Genomic DNA, 13,621 nt, shown 5'->3' with positions numbered 1-13,621 from the left:
TTTCTTTTTAAATAATAATAAATTATTACAATATATACGTAGTATATATACTTTCCACAACCGTGAGACTTGCGGTCCTCCCACCGAACATTGTTTCTGGGTTTCGCTAGGCTTCTTCTGTTTTCTTGGTTGCTAGCTCTCTCTCATTCTATTCGGGCCTCCACCTCTCTAGCACTTGTTTCCATGAGATCTTGAGCACATTCCACAAACGAGTGATCCCTTGGCATTCCCTCCTTCTTCCCCAGTTCTTTTGCCAACTGAATCTTCAGTACCATGAATAGGAATTGCATCCGACCCTGTACTTGGATAGTCTCCATCATCTCACTGAGTTTGTCTTGAATTCTGTTATAGCGTGCCAGGAGCTCTGCGGCATACTGCCCACTTGACTGTCTCGGTTTTTTCGTTTCTCTGAACATCATGAATATATTCTCCACTGAGGTCCACCTTCCTCCTCCGAATGCCTTCTTTAAACTTTCTTTGATGACCCTCCAGGGAGGCTTTTGCATCCTCACTGTCCAGTAGATCCTCCAACATCTTTGCTTCTATTCGCCCCATTAGGCGATCGCCCTCTTTTAAAAAATTATTTAATTCATTTAGAACTGCTCTTCTCACAATTCCGTTAATGGTAATAATTCAAAGAGAAGACTGAACATTACTCCAGTATCTAAAGTTCCCAGGTTTCGGCACCAGTTAAGTATCGGTGAAACCAAAATGTCAAAAAAGAGAAAAAATAATAAGATCTAACATGCTTGAACTGCTGTAGCATACTGCCTTTATTGAATTTATCACATCTTTATATATACACTCATCAGCTGATCTACTCATCATTCATTAGTGTTTATCATTATTGACCAGACTCCCAACCATGTTCTCATATTAATATTAAATCTATGGTCAACAATATAAACCTCATAAAACACAGGTACAATATATTGTTGGTGTTCTGTAAGAAAGGGGAATCCAAAAGTTTTTAGAAAGGCATATCTTCTACTTTACCTCATGTAAAAAAATATTTTTGGTTGAAGAACATAGTATAGTACTATGTTGGTATTCTTGAGAGCTTGGTAGCATCCTAATTTTATTTCATATAGTTACTAATTAGTACTGATAATTTTATCAGGAAAAATACTCAATTGGTTGTATTCAATCTTGTTTATAATACATCAACAATATGTTTTTTTGATCATAAAATATTATATATTACTTACCATATAATTATAGGCATTAATTAACAACAAATTATTCTTTAAAAATGTATTAATTATGGTTTGGTGATTAAAATACAAAAATAAATACAAATCTTTAGGATTTCAAATTTAGACAGAATAATTTGTCAACTAGTTCGTTCAGAATCTTTGCAAAGATCCTTCATTTTAAGTTGTTTCATTTCACTAATGGTATCAAGCAAAGGAGTATCTCTGGTCTCGGGTATAAGCATCAACAAGAATGCACCTAAGACTGCTAGCGAACCACAAAGTGTAGTAGGAATCCACCAAGCTTTCTTTCCCTGTATAATGTAGTAATACCAAGTATTATTAATACATATATGTTAATCATAGTACTTCAGAGGTAAAGGACAGTTAGTATACTTTTATTCTGGGAAAAAATCTGTTCAAACTTGGTGTACTGATATTTTAGGTAAAGAAAAATATTCAAATTTAGTCAAGCTGAAAAACTCCACTAATATAATGATTAACATTCATTCGTTTTTTTAAACAATGTTTGGCTCACACCATTCACAGGATTTCTATTAAGAAATTTTCACAATTAATTTCAAACAATAGTTTGAGTCTTCAACATTGCTATCACCAAAATGATTGAAAATATTGGATTAAATTTTCTTATCATTAAGAAACAGACTGCGTCAGCCAGCCATATTTGTCAGTTACCATGGTTTACTTCCAACCAGCTTAAGTTATCACCTACCATAACTTAATAACCAAAATTATATTATAAAAAATAAATTTCCTACACATTCCTTTACAAAATTAAGAAATCAGATATTACCAAAAACTTCAATTCACAAAAAATGTCAGATACCATGTTTTATGACCTAATATCTCAAGTCAAAAAAGCAAATATTAAACTGGAAATAATTATCTTAGCAGCATGGTTATCCTAGCATGCAAAAGGTCATTACATTGTTAAACTGTAAAATAATGAAATAAATGTAATCATTGTGTTGCTGAAGTAATTTAACCTAATGTAATCTATTCAAATTGCTCTCCTCTAAAGTTATGGAAATGTCTTTTACCTCCGAGGTATAAATATATAAATTAGATTGCTCATTGAACTTATTTTTCATATACAAACCAATATGTCCACTATATATGGTGCCAGTAGGGGTCCAAGTTGTGCCATGGTAAGGCAGCTACCCATGGCAGTGTTGCGACTTTCTGTTGGAAATAGTTCTAAAGTATGAATTATGACAACACTCACTGCAGCTGCTCCAGTAAATCTCCCAACAAAAGTCATAAACATAATTGGCCAACCTAATTCATAAAAGGTTTGAGATCAGTAAAATGGAAAATATTTCCAAAATAAAAATGTAAAAATAAATTATTATAATTTATATATGTATCTATAGTTGACCATAAAGATTTAAATATAAGAAGATGGTCAGGGTTGCGATCATACAAAGAACAAATAGTTTAAAACTATTTTAATGTCTGACGTTTCACCCCACTTTTCAGGGCTTCATCAGGGCTGTTCAAAGTGAACGGTTGAACAGAAGGCAACAATGAAGTGGAAGCGTGGAGGAGTCAATCCTCCATGCTCAGTCAGTTCTCCACGCTTCCGCTTCATTGTTACCTTCTGTTCAACCGTTCACTTTGAACAGCCCTGATGAAGCCCTGCAAAGTGGGGCGAAACGTCGGACATTAAAATAGTTTTAAACTATTTGTTCTTATTTGACTGCAACCCAGACCATCTTCTTATATTTATTATAATTTATGTTTTCTAATTTAAATATTTTAAAGAGGAAAATCTGGAAAAAAAAGAAGATGAAAATCATCATTAGGTTATCAAGGAAAGGCTTAAGAAATAAAACCTTTATCCACTAGAATAGAAATTACTAACTATCATTTAAACCTTTTGGAGGAATCACTATCAGGGCTGAAATATGTGAAATCTCACAAATTCACACCAAATATAGCAAACCTTTCTTTAACCCTCTGAAAAAAAAACTTGCTATAAAGAGATTATTTGTCAATCCAAATTAGACCAATAAATACTTTGTAACATTTGTTTGTACCTGTAATTAAATTGTAACATGGAAAGTAGTAATTCTAATGAAACATTTTTAATTACTATAAGTTTTGGCTGTTTTGATATCAATGAACTATATCCTGAATAGTTCAGGAAATTATAAGGTAATATAATCAACTGTATTTTTCAGCTTCTAATTAGTTGTTAATTTGTTTCTAGTGCCTTCAACCCCTCTTTCTAAATACTATGAGAAACAGATTTAATTTTCTTTAGAGGTTAGGTCAGGAATGTACCCACTCCTGAAATGATAACAGTATATTCAATCATAACTTTAGTTTTATCCAATGTTATAGTAAAATTGATAGAATTTACTAATGAAAGAACTGTAACAATAGCAACTGATATGGAAGGCCATTGAAAAGATCTTGAAGTACAAATTTATTTAGTTTTTTATCTGGTTGTTTTCTTAAGTCTTAAATAAAGATGAAAAAAGTGGCATCCAAAACTGCAAACATCTATGTTGTTTTAGTGCTCATACTGATAAAAAGTGTAAATGATCATGTTATCCAATATTATGATCATATTACCATATTTGTATCTATATTATCAATATTATGATCTAGAGAATGTATTATCCATGATCATAATTTATTATGAATAAGGGACCTTTTCTATACCTATAATACATCAGAAAATATACTTGAATTACCACAACTTCACTAATTTTTTGTAATGTTCTAAAATTGAAAGTACACTTAAATTTTCAAAAATTATATTAAAATTTATGATTAAGCATTATAAAAAATCAATAAAGAAAAAAATTAAAATTAATACAACTAGGTGATTTACTTTGAAATCATGGAAGGAGAATTGGACCAAACTATGGTTTGTAGATAAAAGATTTTTAAAAGAAAATATTACCTTGTGGCAGAACTATGATTACTAACATTGAGATCCCAGAAACAAACAGCAATGCTATTCCTGAACTCTTCCTACCAAAGTAAACAAGCAACAAGAGAGGAAGCAAGAATCCTGGAATTTCTATGATCCCATTTATTGCCATATAAACGTATTGATTCACATCAAAGTTTGATCCACTTAGTGCTAAAAATAGAATGATTAAACATTGTTAATATCCATATTACTTTTATTTCATGACACCTGAGAAAAGATTTCCAAGCCACTGAGTAAATATAAATTTACATTTAGTATTTTAGCAAAGCAAATATTTTTAGATGTTCCATTGAGTCATTTATGTCTCATATTGTTATTAATTTCTCATTGTTTCAATTTCAATTTTTACTTTTACTTAAATATATATGAAATGTATAGTAAGAGGAAGTATATATAATATTAATTTTTATCCTATTCAATCAATTCATATTTTTTATGTGATTCCCAAATCTATATTTATTCTTCATTACTATCATATTTTCATAGTTGTTTCTTGTTTCACATTGCCCAAATGAAGGCCTACACATATTAAAAATAAGTTTATACTTATTGTGTCTTCTGTTTTAAGTGTGACCGTAAGCAATATTCCCACCATTAGTTTGTTTTCTAATAGTGATATTTTTCTATTGAGTCAGTAACCAAATTTGGACTCAAGTGAGATAGGTTATTGAGGTATAGGTAGCCATAGTAACCATGGTTTGCTGCAATATGAGGTAGGGTGATCCCCTTCAGGCTATTTGGGTAAACACAAGTAATAAACATCTATGGGAATATCACATCACTTGACTAAAGATCTTTATAGTTCGTCTTGCCCGCACAAAAAAAATAATATGAAAATTGCAAAAATACTAATTAAATCAACAGTAACTCACCTATCAGATAGTAATACAAATTTCCTAAAAACCATAAATAATAACATATCAAAGTTCTTTTAGCAAGCTCAAGTGTTGAAAAAAGTTTTAAATAATCTCTAAACAAAAAACACACATTCTTGCAGCCTGAATCAGAATGGTCCTAAAAATAAACTTAATTAAAGAATGAATGAGACAATTATATTTACTACTGGGAGAAGAGTTAAGTATACCTTAGAATTAGCATTGGAAAACTGATCAAACTCATCTAAATCCAAACGTCCCTCACCTCCTACGATACGAGATGCTTTTTCTAGTTTACCAGAAGCTATCAACCATCTTGGTGATTCTGGTATGAAACTATAATAAAATAGAGAGCATTGTATTAAAATAAAATAGTACAATAGTTAGTAAATAATTAACTGTCATAATAAATCAAGCCAATAAATCAATTTCATTTTTCTAACCATCAATGACAAAATCTGTTAACTATTACTGGTGAACTATTAATGAGTAGGAACATTCCTAAAAAAATTGACAATATTGTTACAGCATAAATGTTTGAGTAGTGATTTTGGTTCTTTATATTTTCAAAGATTTTTGTCGAAGGTGCAATAACTACTAATGATAAAAGGTTTGACTGCAAGTTAAAATATTGTTAATGAAAAAATCAATTAATTTATTTTTTCAGAGGCTATTTTAATTTTACTTTAACAATGTTTAAGATAATTATCATAAATAATAATTATTATAAAAAAAATATCTGATAATCTTGAATGTATCTGTTGAAAGCAAAACAATCAATGATGATAGTTTTTGGTAACCAGTTTAAGTATTATTATTAAGTTCCTTAATTGATTAAACAAAAATGTATATGCTTTACTTTAGAGATAAAAGTTTTTAAAATGGAAATAATACTTGAATGAATGAAAAAATAATTTTATTCTGGTACAAATGTCCCCTAAAATTAAATACATGCTTCATACTTTGAGATTGATTGTCTGGCAAACATTTAAAAGTTTCAGTACAAATGTTTAAGTTACATAAAAACCTTAGGTTATATTATTATTTAATATAGTAATCAATAATAGCTATATAACCATCTTCCTTTTATGAAATATTATTACATGTACACAATAAATACAAATAAATAACTTTTACCTAAACAATTTTTCAGTCTGAGCAAAATAGTTTTATAAACTATTTAGTTGGATGCCCATATTTCTTAAAGTGTATAAAATTGTCCAATAAATGATTAATTTTTTCATATTTAAAATGCAAGTTATATAACAATTATTGCAATTATGTAGCAATATAATAAACTAGAAATGTGCTTTAGTATTTTCTTATTTATTAATTAATATAATCATTATTATATTAATCCCATTTTATTATTCTATATAAATTACTTATCAGTCAGTGGACACCAAATAAAAAAAGTGAAGAAAATAAAAAGAATAAAATAAAATTATAATTGTTACAAAGATTCCATGAATGACTTCTGAGCAAAGAAAAACAGTAGTAGGTTAAAAAGTTTAAAACTTAAAAATAAAATAATTAATAAATGGGCCTTGTAATTAAAATGAAAGAGTAAAACCTTGTGATTAAAAAGGTTTTATTAAAGAGGCTATCATCTCTCAAGTATGTATTACTAACAAAAATATACATTAACATATTATATAATTATGTATAAAGTGACCTTAAAGGAACTGAAATGTTATAATGACTTTAGATTTGTGTATTTTATAATAATGAGATAAATATTTAATAAGAAAATTAATTGTATTGTGTACCAGCAATGAATGAGGAGTAAAAACATTGGTATTGAGGTTGCTAGTTGAAGCTGCCTCCAGTTAATGGTGAAATATGCTGCTAGTGGGAGATATATAAGTCCAATTGAAAAAGCTATATTGAATATATTTCCTGCACATGTTCTGTAGTTCTTCACTGTAAGCTCCAATACTGCAAAATAGATTTTAAAAAAGAATCTATTTAGAAAAAAATATAATTATTACATAAGATTCATAATGAAATTATTCTATGAAAACTAATTTGAACAACATACATTTAGTTTCAGATAAATTAAATAAATTTATCAGAAGTTTTTAAATGAATTGAGGCTTTTTTTTTTAAGTCAATGAATTATTTTTCTATTCATTTCTCTTCAAAGTATTAATTATTTCTTATTGCTTTATCAGAAATTTCATAAAATATGCAATAACTAAAAAAAAATTGAATGACAAAAAATATTTATATGGGATGAATTATTGATAAATTGGATTATTTCTCAATTAAGAATTGCTAATAAAAAAATTATATTAATGTACTATGTAATTATATAATTAGTTATCCTACTGTTACATTTTATAATTGGACGTTTCTGGTATATTGTGTTCCTTTCCACAGCATCTACATTTTATCAATTTTTTTTTTATTCATTCAGCTATAAGCTTCATATATAATGGTATGTGTAACTTTATATTTTAATATTTCTAATTCACCCAACAATACTGGTGCAAATTAAGTAGTTAAGCAAATTTTGTTAAAGTTTTTATTCACTCACTCACTCACGGGCGCTACAGTCCTTGTCGGACCTGGGCCTCTGCCACCATTCTTTCCCATGCCTCGTGGACTCCAGCGAGACTCCTCCAATTTTCAACTCTCATTCCTCTCAAATCATCTTCCAAATCATCCAGCCACCGGTGCCTGGGTCTGCCCCTTTTCCTTTTTCCTCCTGGTGCACCATTTAGCATCCTTTTAGGTAGCCTGCAGGGCTCCATCCTTTCCACATGTCCCAACCATCTTAGCCTGCTCTTCTTAATAGCACAGAGGATATCAGGCTTTTCATACAATTCCTTTATTTCGTCATTGCTTCTGATTCTCCACCTGTGCTCCTCTTTAATGGCTCCAAAATCTCACTGCCATATATAACCACTGGCCTAATTATTGTTTTGTACAACAAAAACTTTGCTTTCCTGGAAAGACTTTTGTATTGGAGAGCTTTTTGCAGGGCGTAGAAACATCTGGTTCCTGCTACCATTCTGCCCTTAATTTCTACTTCTAAATTATTGTTCTCCGTCACAACTCCTCTCGGGTACTTGAAAGTACTGCAGCTGTGAAACATGTTTTCCCCCACATCCACAATATCTCTTCTCTCCCCAATCTGTCTAGAGGTTTTCATATATTTTGTCTTTTCACTACTTATAATAAGTCCTAAATCCTGCTCTCTTTAATTCTTCTACAGCACCGGCCAGTTCTGTTTTGGTTCTCCCTGTGATGACTACATCATCCGCATAAGCCATGTGTTGTGTGAGCCTATTGTAAATGGTGCCTCCTGGGTTTGTCCTTATTTTTTTAATGGCAACTTCTAGGGCGAGGTTGAACAGTACTGGTGATAATGGGTCTCCTTGTCTTAAGCCACTGTTAACCCTAAAGCTATTAGAGATACCCACTCGAGTTTTCACCTTGCAACTAGTCCTTTCCAGGGTCATCTTTGTTAATCTTATTAACTTGGTGGGTATTCCCAGTGACTGCAATGCCTTTAATAATTTCCCTCTGTCTATACTATCATAAGCCTGTCAGAAGTCAATAAAGAGGTGGTGTAAGTCGACATTGTACTCATACATTTTCTCGAGCATTTGTCTGATCGAGAACAGGTGGTCTGTTATTGACCATCCTAGGTGGAAACCGTTCTGGTACTCACCCAACAGTTGTTTGCTCCTTTCCATCATCCTCCTACAAATTGCTACCGACAAGATCTTGTAAACTGTTGGCAGGAGCGCTATACCTCTGTAATTTTCACATTTTAGTTTATTCCCTATCTTATGTATAGGGACTATAATAGCTTCTCCCCAGACAGCTGGCATTTTTTCTTTCATCCATATATCCCATATCACCTTGTAAATCTGTTCCCAAGTGTCTTCCTCTGCGTATTTAATTGTGAAGGGATTTCATCAGCCCCTGGAGACTTATTATTTTTCAGAGACCAAATTATGTCCATAATTTCTTCCCTGTCCGGTGTACCTCCTCATCAATATCCTCTTCATTATTAGATTGGTAAACCTGGTGGAAGTATATATTGCTTGTCTCGGGGTTTAGAATCTCCTTAAAGTAATGGAGCCACCTATCCTTGATTTGTTCAGCCCCAGTGATAAGGTTTCCACATTGGTCCAGGCACATTTCAGTCTGTTGAGTGAAGTCCTGTTTTTGCCATTTAGCGCCCTTATAGAACTTTCGGCTTTCACATGCCTGAAAATGCTCTTGCATCTCATCGAGTCTTCTTGACTCGTGTGCTCTTTTCTTATCTCGCATTATTCTTTTCGCATATTATTAATTTCTTATTTTGCATTTCTTCTTCTTTCGGCATGCATCATATGTCCTGTGAGTCTTCCTTTGGAGCATCTTCATTCGAGTCTCATTCCTCTCTTGTAGGCCCCTCTCACAATTCCGATCAAACCCTGGGTTCCTCCTTCCAGTCTTTCTATTTCCTAAAACTTCACATGCCGTAGTCCTGATTGCTTTTCCCAGTCTGTTCCACATTTCTTCCCATATTCCCATATTCCATATTCTCTCACCTAGCTCCTCCATAATCCACTCTTGACATCGGTGCTGAAGTCTAGTAGCTTCCTCCATCAGCCCTTCCATCTCAAAACCACATGTTTTTCCTTCCGATGTCCTCTTCCTCCATGCCAAGCATTGGTTGTATTTCGCTAGTACCAGGAAGTGGTCCGACCAGCAGTCCGCTCTGTAGCTTCGTGCATCCGTTATGAGCGAGCAGTGCCGTGTGTCAATCATTATGTGGTCCAGCTGTCTTCTGGTTCTGTCACCTGGGCTTACCCACGTTTCTTTATGAATATTATTGTGGGGAAACATAGTGGTCGTAACTCTCATATCTCTTGAGGCAGCGAACTCAACAGTCAGAAGCCATTGTCGTTTGTCGTTTGTCGTATCGTGCCTGCTATGCTGTCGGGTAGTGGGTCTATATATTTCTTCCTTGCCTATCTGTGCATTGAAATCGCCTAGTATAATTTTGGTGTCGTACTGCGATATCTCATCATAAATCTTAGTCAGTCTGATATAGAATGCTTCCTTGTCTATTTCCACTGCATCTTCACACGGGGCATGTGTGCTTATCAATGATATATTGCATAATCTACCCTTCAGTCTGATTCCGCAGATCCTGTCATTGACGCAGTTATATCCTATCATCGTATGTCAGATACTTTTCTTTATCATAAATCCAGTACCTCTCCGATTCTCCTTAGAACCACTGTTTATCAATCAATATTTTTCAAGTGATACCATTTCAGTATCCCCCATCAGATTTCCTGAAGCGCCACCACATCCACATTATATTTCTCCAGCACTGATTCCAATGTTCTGCTTGCCCCCGGCTGTAATATACTCTGTACGTTCCAGGTACCGATTCTGAATCGTTGTCCTTGATTGCTTTTCCTTCTCTTCCTCCTCCTTTCTTTCCTCCCTGAAACCTCTTCAAGACTTGGTGCTGGTTGGGACCCCCTCGAATCCGAATGGGTCCCTCTGGGGAATACATTTGTATTTTTAACGTTCACCATTCTTTTCCGGCAGATTCTGGACTATACCTTTTTTATAGAGGTGAGGTCGCCTATCCCCCACGCTCAAAGTTTTTATTAAATAGAATAATTTCTCCAGGACAATAAGAAATTGGAATATTGACTGTAAACAAATTGAACCTAATTCACCAAAAAACATTATTGTTAAGTTATAGATAATACGGTGGTTGTAGATACTTCAAACTTATTTAGCTGATTGAAGTAAAATTATAGTTACCTTAAATAATCATGTTAATTTATGTCTACTTACATATGGTGTAACCAGTATCATATAATCCGGAACCAGCGAGTCCTATCAAAAGTCTTAGCACTATAAATGCTGCATAGCTGCTAACAAAAGCAGCGGATGGGCCTGTTACCATATAAAGGATTGATGAAAATATAAATGTCTTCTTTCTTCCAAACCTAAATTAATTTATGGCCAATTATATTAATTTATTAAATATATCACTGTTGTATAAGTAATATGTATAAGTATTTTATTTTACTTTATGTATAATTGTTAGGTGTTAAAAATAATAATGGATAATTCTCAAGTAAGGGTAACTTTCAGATACCAAGTATAAAAAAAAAAAAAAATCCCAAATATAAAAAAAAAATTCTGAATCTTATTGCTAAATACGTGAAACTATTGTCAATAATACAAGAAATGTATACTTTAGAAGACGCACTAAAGTATACATAATAAATTTCTTGTATTATGTATGTATTTACATTACTCTTACTCTTACATTACTCTTAATGTCGGATAGGAAAAAAAAAAAAAAGAAGTGAAACTACTGTCGAACAAAACGAATACTAAATCTGCAAATAAAATTTTAATTTGAAATTTTTGTACCCATTATCGATGCCAAAAATATGACATGACAATGAAGCTATAAACGACCGTGACAAATATAATATGAACTTTAGAAAATCTTATGTAGTTGAATTACTGCCTAATTAAAAGATTTAAAAATTTCATTTCACAAGGATAACGATAATTAATCAGAATAAACAATTTTTTTTTTTTTAAAGTGAAACTTCTTTACCGATGTCCTACAACTTAAGAAAAATACTATAAGGGGGTATGTTGATTTCATGACGCGAGGGAAGGCTTGGAGTGAAACGCAGTGGTAGAGGGTACTACTCGATGCTTTTTGCATTTAGATTAAAATGTCTCGGAAACTTTTTAGGTGCATATTGTAAGTGAGTGAAATGTTCAGCATTTCATCCTCTTTGTAATAAACTATAATTAAAAATTGTATAGACACCGTAACACCCAGATACAGTCGAAGAGCAAAAAAGATAGGAAGTGATTTCATACAGGAGCAGCCGTTTCTTATATCTTTGACGCTAAAATGACCCTATCACTTGATATCTCTGGAATCTTTTGCATTTGTTTACTCCCAAGAGTCCATAAATAGATGTTAAGGGCAGGATTATTTGAAAAAAATAAGTTTGTACTAATAATTATTAGCCCCGATAGCTAGTGACAATCGGAGCATGCTAAAAATTTTAAATAAATTCATTAGAACAATTGTTACCTGTCACTTATTAGACCGAAAAGCACAGCTCCAAAAAATTTACCAATAGCTACAGTGCTCTGTACTGTTGATCTCAGAGGCAAATCATCACAAACAAGATCCCACTGTCAACATAAATTAAAGAAATTTTTAAAATAATTATATTAGACAATTATTAGTTTAATTGATTGATTGATTAATTAATTTTAGGAAGATGGCCCGTGTTAAAGAAAATTACACAATTAGTAGAAAAAAAATGTATCAGTAATCAAATAAATAGTTATTTTAACTCTTTAATAACTAATAAAGTTTTTTTTTTCTGATATTCTTATAAATTTCTTCACCGCTACTCGGACTACAAAGGTTTCTACAAATAAAATATATATCTAAAAAAAAATTATATCTTTTATACAAACAAACCTCGCTGACTATGGTCTCATGAACTGTCTCTTCATCATAAATATAACTTTTACATTTTACAACATCTGGCTTTTGTCTTTCATTGAAATATCCAAGTGCTTCTTTGAAATCCATATCCTTTAATAAAGAGTAATTCCATGCATAATAAACGCAGCTTTGTTTCTCCAATCTGATTATTTTTTTGTAACATAATGATGGTGAAAAGTGCGAATGAATATTGACAATGTTTGTAAAATAAGAACTATCACCTACCCTGGGCAGCTGATCTCTCTAATCTGTTCCTTCGTCCAGTTTCCTTCAACTAGTTCCGGAATATTGCAGAAGAAAGAAGGATTTCCTCCAAGAAATACGTATGAAGCTAAATGTACAGAATTAAAAATAACTGGACTGGACGTAAGAAACAATATCCACGCAAACCAAGCACGATTCTTACACTTTTTTTCTAAATCATTTTCTAGTGTTATTAGATCCATTTCAATCCTGTAGGAAAAAAAAGCTTATAAAATCATTTAAAAGCTAAAATTAATTAATGAAATTAGGAATATATTTTGAAGCTTATAATTGTAAAGAATATTTAGATAAAATAAAAACATAATCCAGATTCAATAGCAATGAAAAAGGTATATGAAATAATTTGGCTTTTGCAGAATAATAATTATTCAATGAATACATTATTTATAATTAAATGAATTAATAAAAGCAATTAGTAATTGTAATGAATTAATACTCACAAAACAATATGAATCGACCCTTACTTCTAAGAAATAAGCGGTAAACTAAGAACGGGTTGTGTTCAAACAAAAACAGAGATCCAACCGTGAATTCCTAATTAGGGAGTTTGAAAACACAATTAATGAGCGACAATTTGATGAAATATGCAATAAAACTAAAATTCGCATGCTTGAGCGAATCAGCATTTATATTTTATACAAAAAGAAAAAAAAAGAAGAAGTTCACGGTCTACGTCCTTGGCAACGAATTTTTAAAACCAGATTCTTAATTGGCCTACTGACAAGTCAGCAAGAGCAGAACCGGAGTCAGAATATTCTGATATGATTAAGTAGAATGTTTATGTTGTTTTTTCTATGCT

General features: G+C 31.9%; 1 protein-coding gene across 3 annotated transcripts in view; it reads right to left on the bottom strand.

The window, feature by feature from the left end:
* Nucleotides 1–1,272: 1,272 nt before the first annotated feature.
* Nucleotides 1,273–13,621, bottom strand: part of LOC106677728 (organic cation transporter protein) — an 18,104-nt gene continuing 5,755 nt past the window's right edge. For 2 of the 3 annotated variants that reach the window (XM_014415817.2, XM_014415815.2), the window contains exons 2-11: nucleotides 12,784–13,011; nucleotides 12,532–12,700; nucleotides 12,133–12,236; nucleotides 10,857–11,011; nucleotides 6,806–6,974; nucleotides 5,246–5,372; nucleotides 5,034–5,175; nucleotides 4,129–4,311; nucleotides 2,314–2,492; nucleotides 1,273–1,507 (exon numbers count right to left, since the gene is read on the bottom strand). In XM_014415817.2, coding sequence (XP_014271303.1) covers nucleotides 1,334–1,507; nucleotides 2,314–2,492; nucleotides 4,129–4,311; nucleotides 5,034–5,175; nucleotides 5,246–5,372; nucleotides 6,806–6,974; nucleotides 10,857–11,011; nucleotides 12,133–12,236; nucleotides 12,532–12,700; nucleotides 12,784–13,004 — 1,623 coding nt within the window. In that variant the 5' untranslated portion in view covers nucleotides 13,005–13,011 and the 3' untranslated portion in view covers nucleotides 1,273–1,333. Of the gene's footprint in view, nucleotides 1,508–2,313; nucleotides 2,493–4,128; nucleotides 4,312–5,033; nucleotides 5,176–5,245; nucleotides 5,373–6,805; nucleotides 6,975–10,856; nucleotides 11,012–12,132; nucleotides 12,237–12,531; nucleotides 12,701–12,783; nucleotides 13,012–13,262; nucleotides 13,367–13,621 lie in introns of those variants that run through there. The other variant, XM_014415816.2, reaches the window with a different exon arrangement.

The sequence above is a fragment of the Halyomorpha halys genome, unplaced genomic scaffold (genome assembly GCF_000696795.3).
Source record: "Halyomorpha halys isolate HHAL.00 unplaced genomic scaffold, Hhal_1.1 Scaffold107.1, whole genome shotgun sequence".
Lineage (NCBI taxonomy): Eukaryota > Metazoa > Arthropoda > Insecta > Hemiptera > Pentatomidae > Halyomorpha > Halyomorpha halys.
The sequence above is the reverse complement of the archived record's forward strand: the minus strand, read 5'-3'. Positions and strand labels throughout refer to the sequence as shown.